Here is a 22293-nt window from a genome sequence, read left to right on the forward strand (position 1 = left end):
ATATAAAATGGTTAAATTTTGATTTCATGTTGAACATGTATTATACAACACACAGGTGGCTAAGCTTTGTGTCGATACAGGAATAGCAGTGAAACAGAGGTGTACTAGAAAAACAAATAATCTAGAAAAAACGGATGAAAGACAGAAAAGAAGACTAGATGAATCTGATATGCAAATTAGCCTTGGGTATCCTTCCAAAATGTTTAAACACAAATCTCTCTTCAATCCCTTTCCCTGTTTACTGTTCAAATACTAATATATCAGCATTTCAGCCTCCTCTTGACGCCCTGATGTCACCATTAGTCACATGTATCACCATAGTAACAGAACTTGGCTGCAGGTGCATTTATCTCTCAATTCCTGACCGGCACTAAATCAAATCTCATCTCAGCACACCTGTCTTGTTCTTGGAAGCTGCACTGGAATTCCTTAGAGCCAAAAGATCCATTAGAGAACAACTGCTTTAGACTATATATGAGATACTTACAATAGATTAATGTATAAAGAACAAGTAATATTAAAGATATACTTTGGTTATGTTTTGAAAAATACTCTTACTATTTCTGCAGTGTGCAGTATGTACTATATTGTGCACAGTATGCAAGTTTTCTGCGTGAAATCCCCTGATGGTCTACTATATTTGCCAAATGTGCAGTATAGAATGGAGCACACTGTGCTGGGTACTGTATCCCACAATGCAACATGCTCAACTTGACCTTACATTTTCAGTGTGATTTTGAAAATATCTTTATCATTATATAATCTCATTCTCACAATAATAGCAGTATAGCTACAGTATAGCTGTTTAAAATGTTTAGCAATGCATAATGCATAGTCTTCCACATACTATTTTTTTTTTTTTAAATACATATACTGCACAGTATTGTGACCAGACAGACTTCATTTCTGACTATATTAGTGATGCAAATTATTGACAGCCATTTAGGTGTCTTCAGTTTAGTCTTAATCAGACTAAGAGTGTTTGCATGAATTATTAAAACAGCCTAATAATGTGCTGAATCAGGTCATAGGTCACAGAGGATGACGTGGGAGTTTCTGACTGTAATTGGAAAAATGTTCTGGACTATGCTGGTTTTCATCTCTGAATATGACAACTCTTGAAGGCTCATGGCAGAGGTCAGCCGAAGTCTTCGTCATTTTAACAGGAAGTTCATTAAGAATCTCTTCCCCTGTCACCCACCAACAAAACTGGACTATTCTAAGGGTCAAAGTTCAGCTGTGTCCTGCAGGGACACATTAAATTGACGAAGAATCGTTTGATGATGAGTGTATCACAGTTTCACAAAAAATATTAAGAACAACTAACATTAAAAACATAATCAGAAATGTTTCTTGAGCAGCAAATCAGCATGATTTCTGAATTATCATGTGACACTGAAGACTGGAGTAATGATGCTGAAAATCCAGCTTGGCATCACAGGAATAAATTACATTTTAAATATATATTAAAATGGAAAGTAGTTAAAACAATATAATTTAAATAATATATTTTTTTAAATTATATAATTAATGTTCTCAAAAATGATATATATGACATTATTTATGATCAAAATAATCTATATGTGTGTATACCAATGAAACAAACAAATAAACTTCTCATAAATTATTATGGCATTCAGAAGTATTCATAGAGCTATATTTCTGAAAGCCATTAGTGATAATGAAATACATACCGGGCAAATGCAATTTAATTAATGTGAAAATAAATGAAGTAAATAACATTTTCTGTTCGGCTCAACTGGTATTTACTGGCATAGAGATTTTATTTTATCCACAGCACCATTATCCCAAAGAGACTACATACATATTTAAACACAATATATCAGCCATCTCATACTCTCATATCTGTGCTCAACCCAGCAAATCTAGGGATTCCCTCATCTCAGTATGTGTGTGTGACCTGGCCTTGAGGGTAATACACACTAATCACATGCATTTGACTGTAATCCTGCCAGATTACACACATGCACACATAGGGAAATCCTACGATTAGAGAACTGCTGGATTGAGCCCAAATTAATCTGTCAGTTCATTAAGTGAGGAATGCATGAGAGGAGGCTATTTTTATTAATCAATATTTATGCTATACCTCTATTATATGACTAATAAAATCTGAATATTAATGGAAAATCAGAAGCGCATTTGCGAATTAAACTCCCTCTCAATATGTTGCCTATATATCTGATCTTTTATATTCGAGTGTGTGTTTATCTCCATGGGATTCCGTTCAGTAGTATCGCACAGGACATCTAATAAATGTGTATCATACACCCGGTGCAATGCGGCGCAAGTGTTTTTTGCTAGTTTCAGCCCAACACAGTTATCATTTTCACATCCTGCGCCACGTTGTTTAAATAGCAAATGAATTTGCGCCCATTTGTGTGTCCGTGGGCATGCTGGTCTGAAAACAAGGTGAGTTCAGGCGCATTGTTGGCGCATTGCTATTTTTAGGCAACTCAAATAGACTGCACCATTGACCAACTGAAACCTGGTCTAAAGTCAATGCCACATTATTATTATTTTTTTTTTGTTATTTAAGCTTGCGCACGAGCAGATCCTTTTCCTCGCTAGAGAAGCATTCAGTTTTTCCACTTGCAAATTCCGCCATGTAAATAACGAATCCACCATGGTGCGAGTGCAACTGGCTTTTAAAGGGAATGGGAGATGTGACTCTGATTGGTTTATTGCACGATATGCCCAAAACACACTCATTAAGAGAATAGGGACAACCCTTTTAGACCATGCGCCAGGTGCACAGACCATTTTTCCCGTCCTTAAACTAGCAAAAGTGGATTCAGACACGCCCTAAGTGCACTTGCGATGTGCGCTTTAGACCATGAACTTATATTGTTAAAATAGGGCCTTAGGTCTCAACTGTTGGCCTAGACAGTAGTGATGGGAAGTTCGGTTCTTTTCCGCGAACCGGTTCTTTCGGACAGTTCGATTCAATAAACCGGTTGAAAAAACTGGTTCACCGGTTCTTTTACACTCCAACGTAATGACGTCATCCGATGACGTCGTCTATCACGGGCCGGGATGAAAAAACTTAACACATTCAAATATATAAAGTCAGTAATCATAACATCAGTCAACTAAAACATTATAATCTGAAGTGTTTCTTACAATTTAGTTTTGCATCTAAAGCATCCAAACACATGACATATACAGGCAGTGATGTGCAAACAAAGTTTTATAGTTATAAAGTGAATAAATTAGTCTTCATCAGAGCAGAAACCATGATCCATTGATTCGAGAACGAGAGCGGTGCAGGCCGTGTGTGTTCGTTCGTGTACGCCGCACATGCGCACTCATATCAGCTGCTCTGCTGCTCATGCTGATCATCATGAGTTCTCTCTTCACAGCAGGTTAAGTCAGTGTACTGTTGGAGTAACTGAATAACTCCGGGATGTTGATTTATTTCGAGAGGTAGTGTCAGGCACGTCAAAAAGTGAGTAACTTTAGTAATTTGTGGATTCGTGTTTGCTAACTGGAGATGCGAACTGTTTGGAACGATTCAGACCGATTTGGTGAACTGGTTCGACCGGTTCACTGAAAAGAACCGGTTAAAGAGAATGATTCGTTCGCAAACTGGACATCACTACTAGACAGCAATGAGCTTCAATGGAATGAAATTAGAGACTTGCTTCAAAAAACAAAATAAAACAAAAAACCTCACATCTCCTATTTAGAATATCTTATCAACTGCATAGCAACACCCTGGCAACCAGCCAAAACACCTTATCAACTGCATACCAATGCCTTGGCAACCAATCAAAACAACTTAATCAACATCATAGCATCCCAACCAATCAAAAAACCCTATTAACTGCATAGTAACCCCCAATTAGAACAATTTAGCAACTGCATAACAATGCCCTGGCAATCACCTACAGCATTGAAGATACAAACATCTAAATATGTCTTAATATGTGCTCCAAAAAAAAAAGTTTCATCAAATTCTTCTAAGGCCAAATGATCTGATCTGAGCAATGCTATCCACATTCATTTTATAACTATACACTCTTCCTGTCCAAAAACTGTCTTGAGTCTATTTTGTTTCTCCTAAAGAATAGGGCTGCACGATATATCGCATGAGATTGTCACGCGCATTTCGTCAGTAAAGCCGGTTCCCTGATTACCGCTAAATCGCCATCACCTGCTTTCAAATGGAGCGGCATTTAATAGACAGAGCCGTAGTTCACTGATAAGCCACGCAATATCGCGTTCATATCGCAGATGAATCGCCTTCGATAATGAATGCGATATTGCTTGGCTTGACAGTGAACTACGGCTCTGTCTATTAAATGCCGCTCCATTTGAAAGCAGGTGATGGCGATTTAGCGGTAATCAGGGAACCGGCTTTACTGACGAAATGCGCGTGACAATCTCATGCGATATATCGTGCAGCCCTACTAAAGAATTATAGACATTTTAAGATGATACTTTAGATGAAACATAATTGAGAACTGCTGTAAATCTCCTGAAATATAAAAGAGCAATAAACTTTCCCTCTGGAAAACCTGTTCAACTTGCGTATTCATTTCATCACCTTTTTTCGGTTATATCCATTTTCAGCATCTGTCTCACCCATTTGCATTTTTTAATCAAAACAAACAGTTTAACGTTTCTTGCAGTTACACGCTCCCAAGCAGCATCTGTAGCCTAAATGTCTAAAATTATAAGGCACTCAATCATACGTGCAGCCCGTCAGGAGCAACGGCACACACATAAACACAGTCTGATCAGCACGATAACATGAATTCAAAATGAAGCCCTGAAATCACCAACAAAGAATGTGCAAAGATATTAACACACATTATGTTCTGGGAAAATACCATTGTGGATAAATACAGCTGTGGCGTATCAGTGTGTGTGTTTGGTTGCGTCTGATGTGATGTTTAGAGAATTCCAGATTGGAATGAGACGAGGCCGAACAGCTCCAGAAGGCTCTTAAATTTTCCCTCTCTGATATCACAGTGAGACAGGAAGGATCCCAGAGCAGCACGGCCCATTTACCTGCTCCACAGTTGGGAAAGAAACTGATGGATTGTGGACTGAAGGGACAAACGGACTGAGAAGAATGGATGTGTGTCAGCCAGACCTGTGCTCTCTACAGAGTTTCAAGTGGAAGAGTCCACTCATCAGCAGCTGGAGGGGTGGCACACTGCCATCAAACAGGAGAAAATGGTATTTCCCTCAAATTCAGGCCATGTCAGTTAAAAAGGCGGAGGAAAACACAGCAGGAAAGACTGCTGAACATGGTCACACTGAAAAACACAAACATTCAGACTTGATCTAAGAAAAAGGAAATTCCTCCCATGGTTCTCAGCACAACATCCCTTACAAAAAGTAGCATACCAGGGCACCTATCAGTTTTGTTATTGTTAACTAAAATCAGTTAGCTGAAATAAGATATAATAAATGAAAAACTTAAACTTAAATTAGAAATAAGATTAAAGCGATAGATCATCCAGAAATGAAAATTCTGTCATCATTTACTCACCCTCAAGTTGTTGAAAACCTGTATGATTTTTTTTTTTTTTCCCCGCCTAACACAAACAAAGATATTTTGAAGAATGTAGGAAACCGTTGGGCTCCATTGACTTCCATAGTATTTTTTCCCCCACATACTATATAAGTCAATGGGGCCCATCAACTATTTGGTTACCCATATTCTTCAAAATATCTAAAATAACACTGGCTCCTGGTAATATGGATACACTGTATACCATGCTACTGAATGATTACCATATTCAACATTGAATTTACATGGTACTTCCAATACCATGGAACAGCAATATTATCAGATGGGAATACCATGGTACTTTTTCTTTTAATCATAGAAAAGAAATTAATGCACCATGGTATTAGTAACTTCAAAAATACATGACCAAAATACCAAGGTATACATAATACATAATTCCAATAGTTGTACCATAGTATTTTTAAATCTACCTCAAAGTAATATAAATATTTCAGTACTATGGTAAATATCAGTGGTATTGACATCTGATACTATCACTGAACCATGGTACCACTGTAGTATTTATTTTGTAGTAACCGACCACCCATCTAGCAATGTGATAGCAACCACTTTTAACACCCTAGCTAACATAATGGCGGCTAGTTTTGCATGATCAAATGTAAACATAAACAACTAGTTCGTTGTGACGTTCTATTAACCTGTCACTTTTATTATCTATATCTACTGCAAATCAAAATATGTGGGTCAGTAAAAGTGAGGACATTCACACTGTCAGTTGTCTATTTATCAGAGCAGAATGTAAAAACACAACTAAACCATTTACTATATTCTGAGCACTAAACTAACCTTGAGAGTCTCGCTCACATTCAGTCGTTCTCTCACACACCCTCTGAGAGACACACAATTAGCAGCTTAAATGGAACAAAAGCAGCTCTATGGATGTGTATTACGATGCAGGAGAAAAAGGATAATGCCTTCACTGAGCCTGATGGACTGTGCTGGGGTTTAAAAAGAAGAGAGAGAGAGAGAGAGAGAGAGATGGAGAGAGTCTTGTTTTTCTGGCTTGTAGAATGAAAGGAAAAGGGGAAAGGAGGGTGAAGGGGTCTCCCAAGGAAATACCTGCTGGATCAAACACTGCTGCCTGCAAGGAAAGTGTAAGTGTGTATAGATGTGGAAAGAATGCATTAGGAAGCCCCTCCTCATCTCCTGAATGTGCCACAATGTATGTTCATCATATTAACAAGCTATGCTAAAGCCATTATCGTCACAATGCCTGTGTATTTGTGATTTTATAGACAATAACACCATGAATTACACAGTAGACACAGAAAACACCCTCTGGCCAAACTCAAAGGTCATTTTGGGTGGTCTCTGTGAAATTACCTCATAGGTTATACAGGGCTGTTGTTTCTTTTTGTAATCTTGAGATTCAAGTGGTCATTTCTATGATCGAGCCTAACATGAAGAGGGTCAGAAGTCACTTGGCTTTACATCTGAATGTGTGTACATATATATATATATATATACTCCAAAGTATTTGGTAATAAAACAACATGGGGCAGATGCAAAGCACACTGTCTGTCTGGTTTGTTCATTTCGTAGGCTCTGTTACTATAGCAGCAGCCTGTCATACATCAGCCCTGGAACAGACAAACACTTTTGCTATCATTTATTCAGGTATGTCACAGGGAGATGGAAAACTCTGAGATTTGTCTGCTTCGGTCTGTCCTGTTCACACAGTAGGAAGGTAGAGGAGAGACACAGCCTGAATACTGATCTCTCTCCCTCACACACTCACATACAGATAGATGGAACTGTAGACTCCTGCGGAGAGCTGTTTTCATGACCGTGAGACAGTGGGTGACTCAAGCCCTTAGAAACCATCATAGCAACACTAATGCCCTTTATAGCGCATACAATGTCCTGAGTAATGAATTTAAACAAGATGCCAAAACTTCTAGAGTTTTACATTTTCTGTGCAAAATGTAAGTAATGCTTGTCCATGCAAAACTCATCAGCATGATGCTAGGGTGTTGTGGATAGTTACTAGGGTGTTGCTACACAGTTATTAAAGGGTTAGTTCACTCAAAAATGAAAATTCTGTCATTAATTACTCATCCTCATGTTGTTCCGCAGCCGTAAGACCTTTGTTCATCTTCGGAACACAAATTAAGATATTTTTGATGAAAGCCGTGAGGTATAAGATTCGTCCATAGACAGCAATTTAACCAACACTTTCAAGGTCCAGAAAGGTACTAAAGAGAATACTTTTTGTGCGCAAAAACAAAACAAAAATTTTAAAACTTTATTCAACAATTTTTTCTAAAATGTTGCACAGTTGGCACAGTGAAGGCATTGCAGAGCTTCCGTGTTTATGTCCGAACAGGGGCTCAATAATGAGTCGGCGTTCGGACGTAAACACGGAAGCTCCGCTAACTGCGTAACAGCCTGATAGGGAAGAGGAAAAATTGTGGAATAAAGTCATTATTTTTGTTTTGCTTTTACACACAAAAAGTATTCTCGTCGCTTCATAACATTAAGGTTGGACGACTGCAGTCACGTCGACTTTTTAAACAATGTCTTTAGTACCTTTCTGGACCTTGAAAGTGTTGGTTATATTGCTGTCTATGGACGAGTCATACGTCTCGGATTTCATCAAAAATATCTTAATTTGAGTTCTGAAGATGAACGAAAATCTTACAGGTGTGGAACGACATGAGGGTGAGTAATTAATGACAGAATTTTTATTTTTGGGTGAACTAACCGTTTAAGGAGCTGTGGGTCAGATGAGCCCATCCTTAAGTTTCTGTGATATTCTGGTCACTAGATATGGTTAAGTCTCCCTTTCACCCATTTTACTTTCTGCAAGGTGAAATTCTCAGGCAGATTTAACGTATCATTCATGTCTGTACAAATAAACAGTGCGAGACGAGTACCATGTGAAAGTAGGGGTTAGGGGTTTATTCAAATCACTAACCCTAAGTATTAGCTACCGTTATAAATAAATATAAATTGATAACTATATATATATATATATATATATATATATATATATATATATATATATATATATATATATAAATATAAATATTTATACTTCACACTTTTAGTTTCTTAAGGAGTTGGTAATCATCTACGGATTATTGCCATACTGAAAGTGACCAAGCACACACACACAGGCACACTAGCCTGCTGTTCATACCTGATAGACGGCACGGACCAGGACATCAGGAGCTCTGAGATGAGTATGCCTCAATCTTCTGAGGGTGGCCGAGGTCACATCCCATAATGCACTGTGCCTCACACACACACTCTCTCCCAGACTCATGAGCATCGCCTCCATGATGACAAACACACAGGTACACAGGTGTGTGGTCAAATAATCCCTTCTCAGCACAGGTGTGTGTGGGAGAACAAGTCCCCAGGTAATGCTGGTCTCCTTTTTGTGTTCTCCTCTTTCATTTTCTCATCCCTTCTTCCTTTAATCCTTAAAAATGCCCCATGGGAGACTGAGATTGTGACTTCTGTGTGACTCAGATCTCGTCTTGGAAATGAATTCGGTCTCACTGGTCTCTCTCTCCACTGCAGGACAAATTCCCAGAATAACAGCTCTTGGTTCGCCCAACACAAACATTCCCACATATAGAGCACTATTGGTCCCTCTCTCCCTTTCTTTGTCGTTCTCCCTCTCCTTCTCTCTCCCTCTCCCCTTCTTGTTTGTTTGTTTTAAAGCAACAGTCCCAGAGCAGGGCATTAAGGGGCTTTTAAGCTCGCACGATGCTCTGAGACGCCCATCTAGGGCAGAGTGAAGGACAGTCGTCCCTCCCAGCAGGACAGATCCTGCTCAGGTTCATCGACCCCGGGCCACTGAAGAGATACCCGATATGTGTGTCTCAGCTTTCCCAGTGTGGTAGAGCAGTAGACAGAACAACTCATGGGAGTTGAAAACTCGTTTTTCCATAAACAGTTGGGATGACGTCCAGATTCCAAAGGTTTGGAGTGGGACATGCCGTTTGTGCCAATGTTCTCAGGGCACTGTGTGCCCTATCCAGATCCAGTCACTAAACTACAATCTAACTGACAAACATTTACCTTCCAAACCCCTCCCACTACCCAAAACATAGTTCAAAAATCTGTCCTTAACAATTCATACACTTTTTGACAGTAGTTAGCAGAGCCAACGTCAGCAAAGCACTAAAGAGGGGGCGTGTGAAATAAGAAATAGGGCGATGACGTAACGCAAGTTCACTGGTTAATGTGTCTAATGAACCCAAAAAAATGTGACTTTCGAAACAAACTGTCCTAAACTAAAATGTTGCTTTAGTAGCCTCATATTAATGCAAGAAAGCATATGCATAGGCAATTGAGATTTTGAAATAGTCTATTCTATTTCATCATTAAAATCCATTTTAACATTCATCTTGAGGGGGCAGGATAGTCCAGCGAGGGGGGCAGGATAGTCCAGCGAGGGGGGCAGGATAGTCTGGGTGAGGGGGCAGGATAGTCCAGTGATGGGGACAGGATAGTCCGGGTGAGGGGGGCAGGATAGTCCGGGTGAGGGGGGCAGGATAGTCCGGGTGAGGGGGGCAGGTTAGTCCGGGTGAGGGGAGCAGGATAGTCCGGGTGAGGGGGCAGGATAGTCTGGGTGAGGGGAGCAGGATAGTCCAGGTGAGGGGAGCAGGATAGTCCGGGTGAGGGGGGCAGGATAGTCTGGGTGAGGGGGGCAGGATAGTCCAGGTGAGGGGGGCAGGTTAGTCCAGGTGAGGGGAGCAGGATAGTCCGGGTGAGGGGGGCAGGATAGTCTGGGTGAGGGGGCAGGATAGTCCAGGTGAGGGGGCAGGTTAGTCCAGGTAAGGGGGGCAGGATAGTCCGGGTGAGGGGGCAGGATAGTCTGGGTGAGGGGGGCAGGTTAGTCCAGGTAAGGGGAGCAGGATAGTCCAGGTGAGGGGGGCAGGATACTCCAGGTGAGGGGAGCAGGATAGTCCTGGTGAGGGGGGCAGGATAGTCTGGGTGAGGGGGGCAGGATAGTCCAGGTGAGGGGGGCAGGATAGTCCAGGTGAGGGGAGCAGGATAGTCCGGGTGAGGGGGGCAGGATAGTCCAGGTGAGGGGGCAGGTTAGTCCAGGTGAGGGGAGCAGGATAGTCCGGGTGAGGGGGGCAGGATAGTCAGAGTGAGGGGGGCAGTATTGCTTTTTGCTAACTCTTGCACTCTGACTAAACACCAGATGCAGTGATTTGCATCGCCTCTTATTTGAACACTGCACATTTTTCTTTCTGTAATTGAAGAGAAAGCCTTGGTCAATAGCACAACAACAGCATAAGCAAACCCTCCGATCTTGATTAAAATCACCTCCTGTCTTAAAAGAGATTCATGGGATTTTCATATTGATGGGGTAGTATATGATTAAACTTGCACACATCAGTATCCGTGATGAAGAAAAACAATACCTGACTAGATAAAATTGGGAATTAAATTTAATAATCAACATGACTGTTTTGTGATCCCTTAGAAAGATTTACCATGGTAACCATAGTTTCAGCTAAAATACCACACAAGAATAATTTAACATAACTTGGTATTAGCCATCAATGTAACCAAAATAAAATAGCAATAAAAACTAAATAAATAAGATACCATGGTGATACTCTGTAATGATTTACAAGGCAACACAAAGACTAGTTGACACATTTCTGTGGTGCAGGGAGAGAAATGCACTTGTTGGATTTACAATAGTAAAATCCTATGATTACAGCGAGTGTAATGACACTGTGTGACACCAAACCTCATTCACTTACAGTCACTGACAGCTGGAGTCTAATGAATGAGCACAGAAGCACATGTGCTTCTATTTGTCATACTGCTGTGGTACTGAAGGGCAAATATAGGCCTATAGAACCAAGACAGAGTAAAGAATTGCAAGAACTCATTCATGCTACTGTCCTGCCATTATGTGGCTCAATGCATATTGATTTGTGCACAATAAACCCGATGGGAAGTGTGATAGTACTACAGTAAAGCATAAATGTGAGAGTATTCATGGAGGTGCATGCGGGAGAGAGAGAGAGAGAATTCCTAAGAACCGTCTCAATAGCTTTGACTGAATGTTTAATGACCTGTTACAAAATGCAGATGTTTCTACTTGAATTCTGTTCAATGTGAATAAAAAAAACCGATCCTTTGAGAAAACACATGAATTTCATATTTAATTTTTTTTTTTTAAATGAAAATATTGCAATGATCACATGTGAAACATTGAGAAAACAAGTGAACCACATTTTTTTTTAAATGTCAAATCTATATGGTTCTTCTGTGAAATGGTGCCAAAAAAGCACACCAAGATGAAAATGAGAAAATGAGTAGTGTTTGCCCAAACAAAAGTTACTGCATGACACTAGGGTGTTGCTATGTGGTTGCTAGAGTGCTCTGGGTAAGTGCAAAAAAAGAAGAAAAAAAAAATTGGACTGATACATTGGAATATGAAATGTTCCAAAAAACAAAAACAGATTCGTGTGATGTTGTGAAAGTTGCACATGGAAGTCATGTGTTTTTTCTTTAGAGGAAATGAGGGCAAAAAAAACAAAAAAAATCCCAAGTTGTCCAACAATAATGCATGTTCCTGGATTCTTTTGAATTTATGAGTCGCCAGGTGCTTCTTCCTGAGGGGTGAGGATGTCATCAGCTGTCATTTAGATGTGTGAGTTGCTATTGTGTGAAGAAAGAGGATCAAATATTTAGAAAGGGAGGTAGTTCTCAAACTTGTGTGTGTACACAATCTATATTCTGAAACCCAGGGAAATGCTAGAGTATTCAGTAATTTTACACAATGCTTGCGCACGCACACACACACACACACACACACACACACACACACACACACACACACACACACACACACACACACACACACACACAAATAGGTTTGTTTTGCTGTCTTAGTGAGGACATTTCATAGGCATAATGGTTTTTATACTGTACAAACTGTACATTCTATCCTCCTACACTACCCCTACTTCTAAACATCACAGAAAACATTCTGCATTTTTAGATTTTTTATAAAACATTTAGTATGTTTAGTATGTTTTTAAAGCTATTTTAAATATGAGGACTCATGAAATGTCCTCATATTTCATGTTTATGTCGTAATACCAGTGTAATACCCATGTCATTATACAAATTTGTGTCCTCATAAATCACAAAAATGCTTGCACACACACACACAAAAGAACCTCTGGCATCTTCAGTACCATGTGACAGAAGTAAAAAAGAGGAACAGAGTTGTAAAAGAGAGAGTGGGGGGGGGGGGGGGACTTGCTGTCTCGGAGCACCAGAGCTGTTTGAAGTTTATGTGCACTAGCATATATATATGTGAGAGTGCACGTGCACGCTGACCTACTTCATTCTGCATATAGGCTAATAAGTGTTTGCTCCTGAATCTTTCTGTGAGCATAAATATTTATGAGGATTATAATATAATAGCGCAAACCCACGAGAGCGCAGAGGAGGCAGCCGCACACACACACACACGTGCGCGCTGAGCCGGTAGAATTAAGCCTGGTGTAACTCCAATCCAAGGCCACCAGCAGAAAACACATGCATTTCCTCCCTAAACACCCAGGCGCACCACCACACACCCCCAGAATGACATGAATAGACTATTGAGAGAGAAAGATGAGTCAAAATGTATGTGTGGTTGTGTATAATGCTCTATGACAGGCCTGTTCCAGTGCATGTGAAATGATCCATTCTCTACTCTTATTTTTAGCACAAAGCTCTGTACTTGTTCATGTCTAAGGAACTTTTGAGACATTTTGGGGGGTGATGCATCCTGTCGAATGTGACCCCAACTGACCCTGGGACCATGCACGGGTATTTCTGGGAACAGAACATGAGATTTAATTGAAACCAGTAGACGTCAAGTTCACACAGAGGTTGGAGTCATTTAAAGAAGCTTTATTTTCTCAGACATGCAAGAGATTGTGTGTGTGTGTGTGTGTGGCTGAGCTACATTCCTTTCTAACATATATTAGGTGATTCAAAGCAGTCAGAACACACTTGATATCTTCCACTGATATGAGGAAGTGTGTGTGTGTGTGTGTGCAAAGAGGAATTCATTTCTATTCCTCAGGCTGCTCTAGGCCAGCTGATATTGCAGCATTCACATGATGAAGTCTGTGAGGGATATATGTGTGTGTGTGTGTGTGTGTGTGTGTGTGTGTGTGTGTTATGGGATGTTTTTCCCTCCAAAGATCAGCTTGAGCTTGAGGGGATGTCTAAATGGAGAGGAAGACAATAAAAGTGATAGTGGCGGCTTGGTGCGTTTGTGCCTTTGTCTGGATTTCTTGAGGGTCCAAGTGAAAAAGCTTGTACATGATGATGTGACATAGTTCTAAATGATCAATTTATCATCTAGGTGTCATTAGTAAAAAATATTTTGATGTTTACTTGGACAGAATCATCAACTCTGCCAGAGGCCATACACATACTCTATGTAAATATGAAGACACTGATGCTTTAATTATGTTGGTAACTCTGCTGAGAAATAAAAAACTTGCTTAAAGTCATAATTTAATGTAAGTAGCATCACAGAGACTTTAGACTAAAAAAATAAACAAAAATGTTTAAGAAATTAAACATTCACAATAAGATCAATAAAATGCATTTAGAAAATAAATCAGGTGAATTTGCACTTTCATGTCAACTTTAAACTAGCCTAAGCTGGTTTGCTGGTCTTACCTGATTTAAACTGGCCTCCCAATCTGGCCAAGCTGATCTTCAGCTGAAAATCACCCAAAATCCCTCTAAAACCAGCCAACAGAACAGCTTGGTCAGGCTGGGAGACCAGCTAAGACCAGCAAATAATCTTAGGCTGGGAGATTTTTTTTTTTTCAGCAAGAAACAAAACTCACAGAGTAATAAGTTTCCTTCAAGGGTTAGTTCACCCAAAAATGAAAATTCTGTCATTTATTACTCACCCTCATGCCGTTCCACACCCGTAAGACCTTCGTTTATCTTCGGAACACAAATTAAGATATCTTAGTTGAAATCCGATGTCTCCGTCAGGCCTCCATAGGGAGCAATGACATTTCCTCTCTCAAGATCCATAAAGGTAGTAAAAACATATTTAAATCAGTTCATGTGAGTACAGTGGTTCAATATTAATATTATAAAGTGACGAGAATATTTTGAAGTGCCAAAAATAACAAAATAACGACTTATTTAGTGATGGCCGATTTCAAAACAATGCTTCATGAAGCATCGGAGCATAAACGAATCAGTGTGTCGAATCATGATTCAGATCACGTGTCAAACTGCCAACGGCTGAAATCACGTGACTTTGGCGCTCCGAACAGCAGATTCGATACACTGATTCATTTGTGCTCCGAAGCTTCATGAAGCAGTGTTTTGAAATTGGCCATCACTAAATAGGTTGTTATTTTGTTATGTTTGGCGCTCCAAAAATATTCTCGTCGCTTTATAATATTAATATTGAACCATTGTGCTCACATGAACCGATTTAAATATGTTTTTAGTACCTTTATGGATCTTGAGAGAGGAAATGACATTGTTTCCTATGGAGGCCTCACAGAGCCATCGGATTTCAACTAAAATATCTTAATTTGTGTTCTGAAGATTAACAAAGGTCTTACGGGTGTGGAATGGCATGAGGGTAAGTAATAAATGATAGAATTTTCATTTTTGGGTGAACTAACCCTTTCAAATGTGCCATCAAACCAGATTATGCTATTATTATGGTAGCTAGGTATAAGAAAATTGACAGTTTAGCTAACTTTAACTTGATCAGCAAGATTCTCTTCAAAGTGTACATACCATGACAGTATTTGACCTGAGGCAGTTAAAGGTAATTTCCAGTAAGAAACATTTTGAAATTCAACAATGCATGAAATGTATAACAGATTCTGTGCAAGTACTTGCACAGATTCTGGACTTAAAGGGTTAGTTCACCCAAAAATGAAAATTCTGTCATTAATTACTTACCCTCATGCCGTTCCACACCCGTAAGACCTTCGTTCATCTTCAGAACACAAATTAAAATATTTTTGATGAAATCCGAGAGGGTTTTTTTTTAATCTCCCATAGAAAGCAACAAAATTACCACATTCAAGGTCCAGAAAAGTAGTAAACACATCCTTAAATTCAATGTGACTACAGTGGTTCAACTTTAATGTTATGAAGCGATGAGAACACTTTTAGTGCCAATACGGAGCAAGTGTTCGGACGTATACACGGACATGCTGAACTGCGTTCACTAGGTCAACTGCCTAGGAGACTGACAGGGGAGAGACGAAATTATTGAATAAAGTCGTTTTTGTTTTGTTTTTGCACACAAAAAATATTCTCGTTGCTTCATAACATTAAGGTTGAACTACTGTTGTCATGTTGACTATTTTAACTATGTACTTCTCTGGACCTTGAATGTGGTAAAGTCGTTGCTTTCTATGGGAGATAAAAAATTTTAAAAAAACTCTCAGATTTCATCAAAAAATATCTTAATTTGTGTTCCTAAGATGAACAAAGGTCTTACAGGTTTGGAACGACATGAGGGTGAGTAATTAATGACAGAAATTTAATTTTTGAGTGAACTAACCCTTTAATGAATAAAGGCAATACAAATAATATATAAAGGCAACACACAAACTTCTACACAGTCTTGATTTCAGGCATGGAACAAATGCATTAGCAACTGTAAATGTGTTAATTCTGAGCATTTTAAAGAACAGCTGACATTGCACAAGCTCAAGCACATACTTGCATATTAATCCACATTTTGTCTGCATCATGCCTGACCTGCTTCCTAATAGGAGGCAACAGAATGGTTAAATTTAACAAGCTTCAATTAGCACTCTGCTTTAGCCAAGCAGCCGAGAGTTAGCACACTGCCCAGAGACAAACTCTATGGAGCACACAAAACAAGACCCAATTAAAGACACGCACTCACACACACACACACAGAGAGAGAGAGGAGTGATTCCACCCAATGCAACAAAGGGTCTCCAAGGAGAACCCCGGCAGCCAACTAAACATGGAGGTAGAAAGAAACAGTTTTCCACAGCCAAAATGCTACTGTTGTTGCGCTAAGAGCACTGGATTGAAAATCTGGCTTCGAAAGCTGAAACTGGTCACACCATATTACAGCAGAAGAACAAGCTGAGATCAATTTGTAACACGACCTAAAAAAAATTTCAAAAAGAGGAAATGAGGAGGAGGAGAAGAGGGAGGAGAAGGAAGTGGGAAGCTGAAAGGACAGGAAATAGAACAGAAGAGCAAGAAAAGGTAAATGAATGACAGAATTATGTGGGTAAGTAAGAGAGTTGGGCAGATGAAGGAGGTGTGCAGAAACGAAAGATGAGTAGAGGGTAGAGGGAGAGACAGGGCCTCCTTTATTGTCTCAATCTAATGAAGCAGAACATCACAAATGTCCAACAAGCGTAAAGATTTTACTCTTATGGAAAGCCCTCCAGCTACATGATTACATTAACCTTCTGTGAAGAAACATCTCACATACACAAACTCACACAGATGTACACTCAAATCAAGTTATGCACAAGTTATTAGGAGTGTAATCATTGAGTTGTGAAGGGTGAAACCCATCAAGAACATGTCCAGGTGATATTTCACCCTCAAACCGTTTATAGACCATTACGATTTTTTTGCATTGTGACATTATTTTCATGACACTTAAATGCATTTACCCTTCAATTCTTATTAATGTAATGCAAAAAATCTTATTATCATTACTGCAATGCAAAACAGTATATTTTAATAGTATTTTTATAACTTTTTTTATATTATATATGATCCAAAAACTTAGAATATAATTTAATTTTAATTATAATTATTAAATAGAATTATATATATAAACTTGTGCATAACTTTATATATATATATATATATATATATATATATATATATATATATATATATATATGAATTTAGAATTCTATTTTAAATTATAAAATAATTATTATAATTATTATAAATAATTTATATATATATATATATATATATATATAATGAATTTAGAATTCTATTTTAAATTATAAAATAATTATTAAAAATTATTATAATAATAATAAATTATTATAAAATTTAAATTTAATTATAATTATGAAATAGAATTATATATATAAACTTGTGCATAACTTGATATATATATATATATATATATATATATATATAATATATATATAATATTATATATATATATTGAATTTAGAATTCTATTTTAAATTATAAAATAATTATTAAAAATTATTATATAATTATAAATAATTATTATAAAATTTTAATTTAATTATAATTATGAAATGTATATATATATATATATATATATATATAAGATGAATTTAGAATTCTATTTTAAATTTAAATTATATTCTAAGTTTTTGGATCAGATTTTTTTTAATTAAATGATACTTTTATTTTTAATAAATACTTTTATTTAGCATGGATGCACTAAATTGATCAAAAGTGACAGTAAAGACATTTATAATGTTACAAAAGATTTTTGTTTCAAATAAATGCTGTTCTTTTGAACTTTCTAATTATCAAAGAAAAAATCCTGAAAAAATGTATCACAGTTTCCACAAAAATATTAAGCAGCACAGCACAACTAATAATAAATTATAATAAAAAATCATTGCATTACAGCCAGGGTTTTCAACCAAGATTCCATGGATTCCTGGGGATCCCTAAAGGTAGTTTATATACTTGTATTTGATCAGGTAGTAATGAGAATTTGGGAGAAAATGTGTATTAAATGTCATGAAAATAACTGTAAAATAATAATAATAATATAATCGCTTTTTTCTTAGTTGATTTTGGAGTAAACATGGACATGTTTTTGTGAGATTCAAAACAACTGGGTCTTTCTGACAAAGTCTCTCACGCTCTGTGATTATCCTGTGGTGTATGTCTGCTGTCTATGGGAGCTGTGAGTCAAAATCACTCAAACAGATGAAAATGAGAGATGGCAGAGCACAAAAACAAAAGAAAAGGGGGAAGAAAAAAAAAACAATGAGGGGAAGGAGGGGAGTTTGAGAAGCCTGGTAATCAGAGAAGGAGAATGAAGCTCTTGTTCTTTTGATTAAATCGCTTTGTCTGCTAATAGCAATGGTTATGCCTTATCAACCACTGCCGTCCCCCCCAAAAAAACCTTGTCTGCCGTCCTCACAGGAAATCCGTAAATTACAACCGTGTTTCAAAAGAGCCAATCAACGCAACCCAGTGAGACAGACACACAACACAGCCCTATATTAAGACCAGCGCTGCCTCTTAAAGGCACCGGACAGCTCAAAGACACGTTCTAATGAAAACACATGGCAATGTGAGCGAACATCATGTTTCATTAGTCTAAAAGTGAACAGTTTTTGGATGATTGGCAGCTACATATAATTCAACTCATCAGTTGGAGTGATTTTAGTTGAATGAACCATTACGCTTCCTCGGTGGCCCTCTGATTGACAGCTCATAATTGATGGTTAAACAGGATGGTAGACATCTGCACCCTGGTTATGACCCATATGGACATATGATAGATTAAACATGCCTTCTTGCAACAGACAGCTGGAGAACTGGGAGAGAAAGTGGGAGTTTAAAGTCCCAACCCCATTCCCCATCTCTCTCCCTCAAACAATTTCGTCTACGCTATGCCAATAAAAAGCATTGAGAAAAATCCCACCCAAGAAAAAAAAAAAAACGTTTTAAAGCGCAGCATTCCAACTTTGTGAATATTCATAGTCAATTTTTGATAGCATTAGTCTGAACCAATGAAATGCGATTTTCAAAACTCATGCTGATGTAAACAAAACGATCTTACTTGCGCTGACTGACAGATCTGAAGCGCGCGCACAAAGACGCCTCAGACAACGAGCAATCTGGATATACACATATAAACAGTATTACAGTACTTCAAAATATTGAAGAAAACAGTACTTCAAAATATTGAAAAAAAGTTGAATATATATATATTTGGTTTTGATGAGGTTTGTGCCAAATTAGGTGCATTTTCCAGGCGCATCCAGATGAAAAATACTCAACTTCTCAGAATTTCGCAAGCGCACCGCAGGTCATGTGACAAGAACCAACCGATCAGCTTCGGCCTTTCCGTAACAAAACATCGAAAGCTCAGCCAAACAGCTGATCATAGCTGTAAAGGGCAGGTTTTTATATCTCATCTCCATACATATATCTAGTAGTAAAGCTAATGCAAGGGTTAGAAATCAATTAATCCTTTGCTGAAACTTCCTTGTCATTGTGGAGAGCGCAGTTCTCTCAACGACAGACACCACGGGAGCGCAAGCGCTTTGAAAAGAAGGAGAAAGCGGCACGCCCACGCTTTCTACGTGTTTTTAGACGTGATATGTGAACGGCCCTTTAACAGGGATGTTAAGGTATGGTTGCTAGGTGATTTTGTTTTAGAACATTCAGAAAACTCTAGAGCCGCACATTCACTTAACCCTTAAATGTATGACTGTTTCGCCAATCATTCTTACATATTCGGGTCTTTATCGACCCGGATCTATATCTAACACGGAAGGATCTCTACCTGTCGCAATAAGATAAAACTCCTCTGATATTAGAGTATCAATTACAGAAGAATAAAATAAAGCATATTTTGTTACATTTTGGAGCTTGAAAGGGCTCCGTTTGAGCAGATGTTTTATGCCATCACCACTGTCCTTGTCAGAGCTCATTTCCCAGTAAATTCAGCAAATAATAGGCTAGTTTTATGTTTGAGTTCACGAATATGAGCCCATTCGCGATCTCAAACGTATTCTCAAAACTATATAATTTTCAACATCTTCAAAATCAATATTTTGATCGCTAACAGCTTCACCAGATCCATCCAGTAACAGTTACAGTCATATTTGATTGCGTTCAGTACTTGTTCTGCAGTAAATTGCTGAGCCATTTCATGTTTTTTTCTTATTATTTCGTTTTCTGTCTAAATGAGTTGTCACTTCAGCATTGTGTATCAGACATTGCCACCATGTGGAATAAAGGTGAATTTCACTTATTCTGTCATCTAAGATTCAATATTGTGCAGAAAAAATATATGTACACTCATACACACCTCGGGTCGTTTGTGACCCTATACAATTTTTACAAAAAATTAATACAAAAATAGTCATTCTTTTATAATTTTATGATTTTTTTCTTGTTATATTCTTTATAATGAATTGATTGAGGAATACCAAGAAGGCTGATGTCTAACTTTAAAAAATGAATGAGGAGGAGGGTAATGAATGACGTCCCGGGTCACTAAAGACCGAGGTATGCATTTAAGGGTTAAGCCGGGCACACATTTAACGACTAGCTAAAACATTCTAAGACTGTGCTCAACACACAGCGATTGTTTCTTGCGACTGAAGCCGATTTAAATACTTACACATGGAATTTGAACACCGACTGTAATCGCAGACTGAACGCAACTGGCTCTGACCGGACGTGTTTGAGCGCGATCATTCATAAGTATCAATTTACATTCATAATCGGCCTTACAATCGTTAAGTGTGTCCCCGGCTTTAACGATTGTAAGGCCGATTATGAATGTAAATTGATACTTATGACTAATTGCGCTCAAACGCGTCCAGTCAGAGCCAGTTGCGTTCAGTCTACGATTACAGTCAGTGTTCAAATTCCATCTGTAAGTATGTAAATCTGCTTCAATCGATCTGCTTCAGTTAGCTAGTCGTTAAATGTGTGCCCGGCTTAACTCGATTTTTCTCAAAACTGACTTTGCTGACTCTATCTATCTTCAAACAGGTGTAGCTCGGTTATTTTTTGTCAGATTCCAACAAATCATACATCATTTTGAAGGTTTTTTAATAGGTTCTGAAAATTACTATAACTAGTTTTTTAAATTTGCTCATTTCGACTCATTTTGCAAGTAGTCAACATTTGAAGTGGATCAAAACCTTTCATCAAAAACGTTCTTCTTAGGACAACTTTGATGAACTTTATTGATCCACTTCAAATGTTGACTACTATATTTTTTTTTTCTCATCTCATTTTAAGACTGAATAAACAAAAAATAAAATAAACATCTTTTCCAAAAGCACTTCTAAAACAGACATTTTGGCCCACATGTATCTGACGTTCCTATCAGCAGGACTTCAGATTAAGTTGCCAATCTCTTTTGTTAACTCGTCTCAGCAGGTAAAGTAGTATCTCAGATGGTAGCATGTTCCTTTCCAGCTGGTACCGGTCAAAACTAAGAAGATTTAGTCTTGACTACCGTATCCATCCTTCTTTGACACGTGCTTGCACTCGCATTCAATGCAGAGCAGTTTTAAAAACGGCTATCAAGAGAATCTCACATTAGTCACGGTACAGTAGTGTGGAGTGCACTAACGACATTCGTGTTAGATTAGTTAAGTGGATGGATTCTGCTGCCCACCGGCTCAGCATTGCTGACGGTGGAAAGAGAGTTTTGTAAAGCTGCTTTCACTGTAATGAAGAATCACAGTGAATCTGAGTTACACGCACACACAGATTCACATTCTCTCACAATGCTGGATATAATGGAGAATGAGAAGAATTTCGAGTAAGTATTTGCATGCGAGTCTGCATGTACATGCATGTAGGCATCATGCCACAATGCAGTTAGAGCTAAGTGTCTGCAATTTCTCCACTAAAACTCACGGCAGCCTCAGGCCACCGAGAATGACAGAGAGCGAACGAGAAAGACAGCGAAGAGGAGGAGAACTCCGCAGGGATGCAGTAAAAGTAACGTGCGTGAGGAAATCCACTAATCAATAATTCAA

At 38.3% G+C, this 22293-nt stretch overlaps 1 protein-coding gene across 7 annotated transcripts in view; it reads right to left on the reverse strand.

The window, feature by feature from the left end:
• frmd4a (FERM domain containing 4A) overlaps positions 1-22293 on the reverse strand; it is a 113888-nt gene that overhangs the window by 76939 nt on the left and 14656 nt on the right. The window contains exon 1 of one of the 7 annotated variants that reach the window (XM_048169010.1): positions 8709-9194. The exons of 3 other annotated variants lie outside the window; for them this stretch is intronic. In XM_048169010.1, coding sequence (XP_048024967.1) covers positions 8709-8849 — 141 coding nt within the window. In that variant the 5' untranslated portion in view covers positions 8850-9194. Of the gene's footprint in view, positions 1-8708; positions 9195-22293 lie in introns of those variants that run through there. 3 more of the 7 variants (XM_048169008.1, XM_048169012.1, XM_048169011.1) reach the window with 3 other exon arrangements.

This window comes from Megalobrama amblycephala, linkage group LG19 (assembly GCF_018812025.1).
Source record: "Megalobrama amblycephala isolate DHTTF-2021 linkage group LG19, ASM1881202v1, whole genome shotgun sequence".
In the NCBI taxonomy this organism is placed as follows: Eukaryota; Metazoa; Chordata; class Actinopteri; order Cypriniformes; family Xenocyprididae; genus Megalobrama; species Megalobrama amblycephala.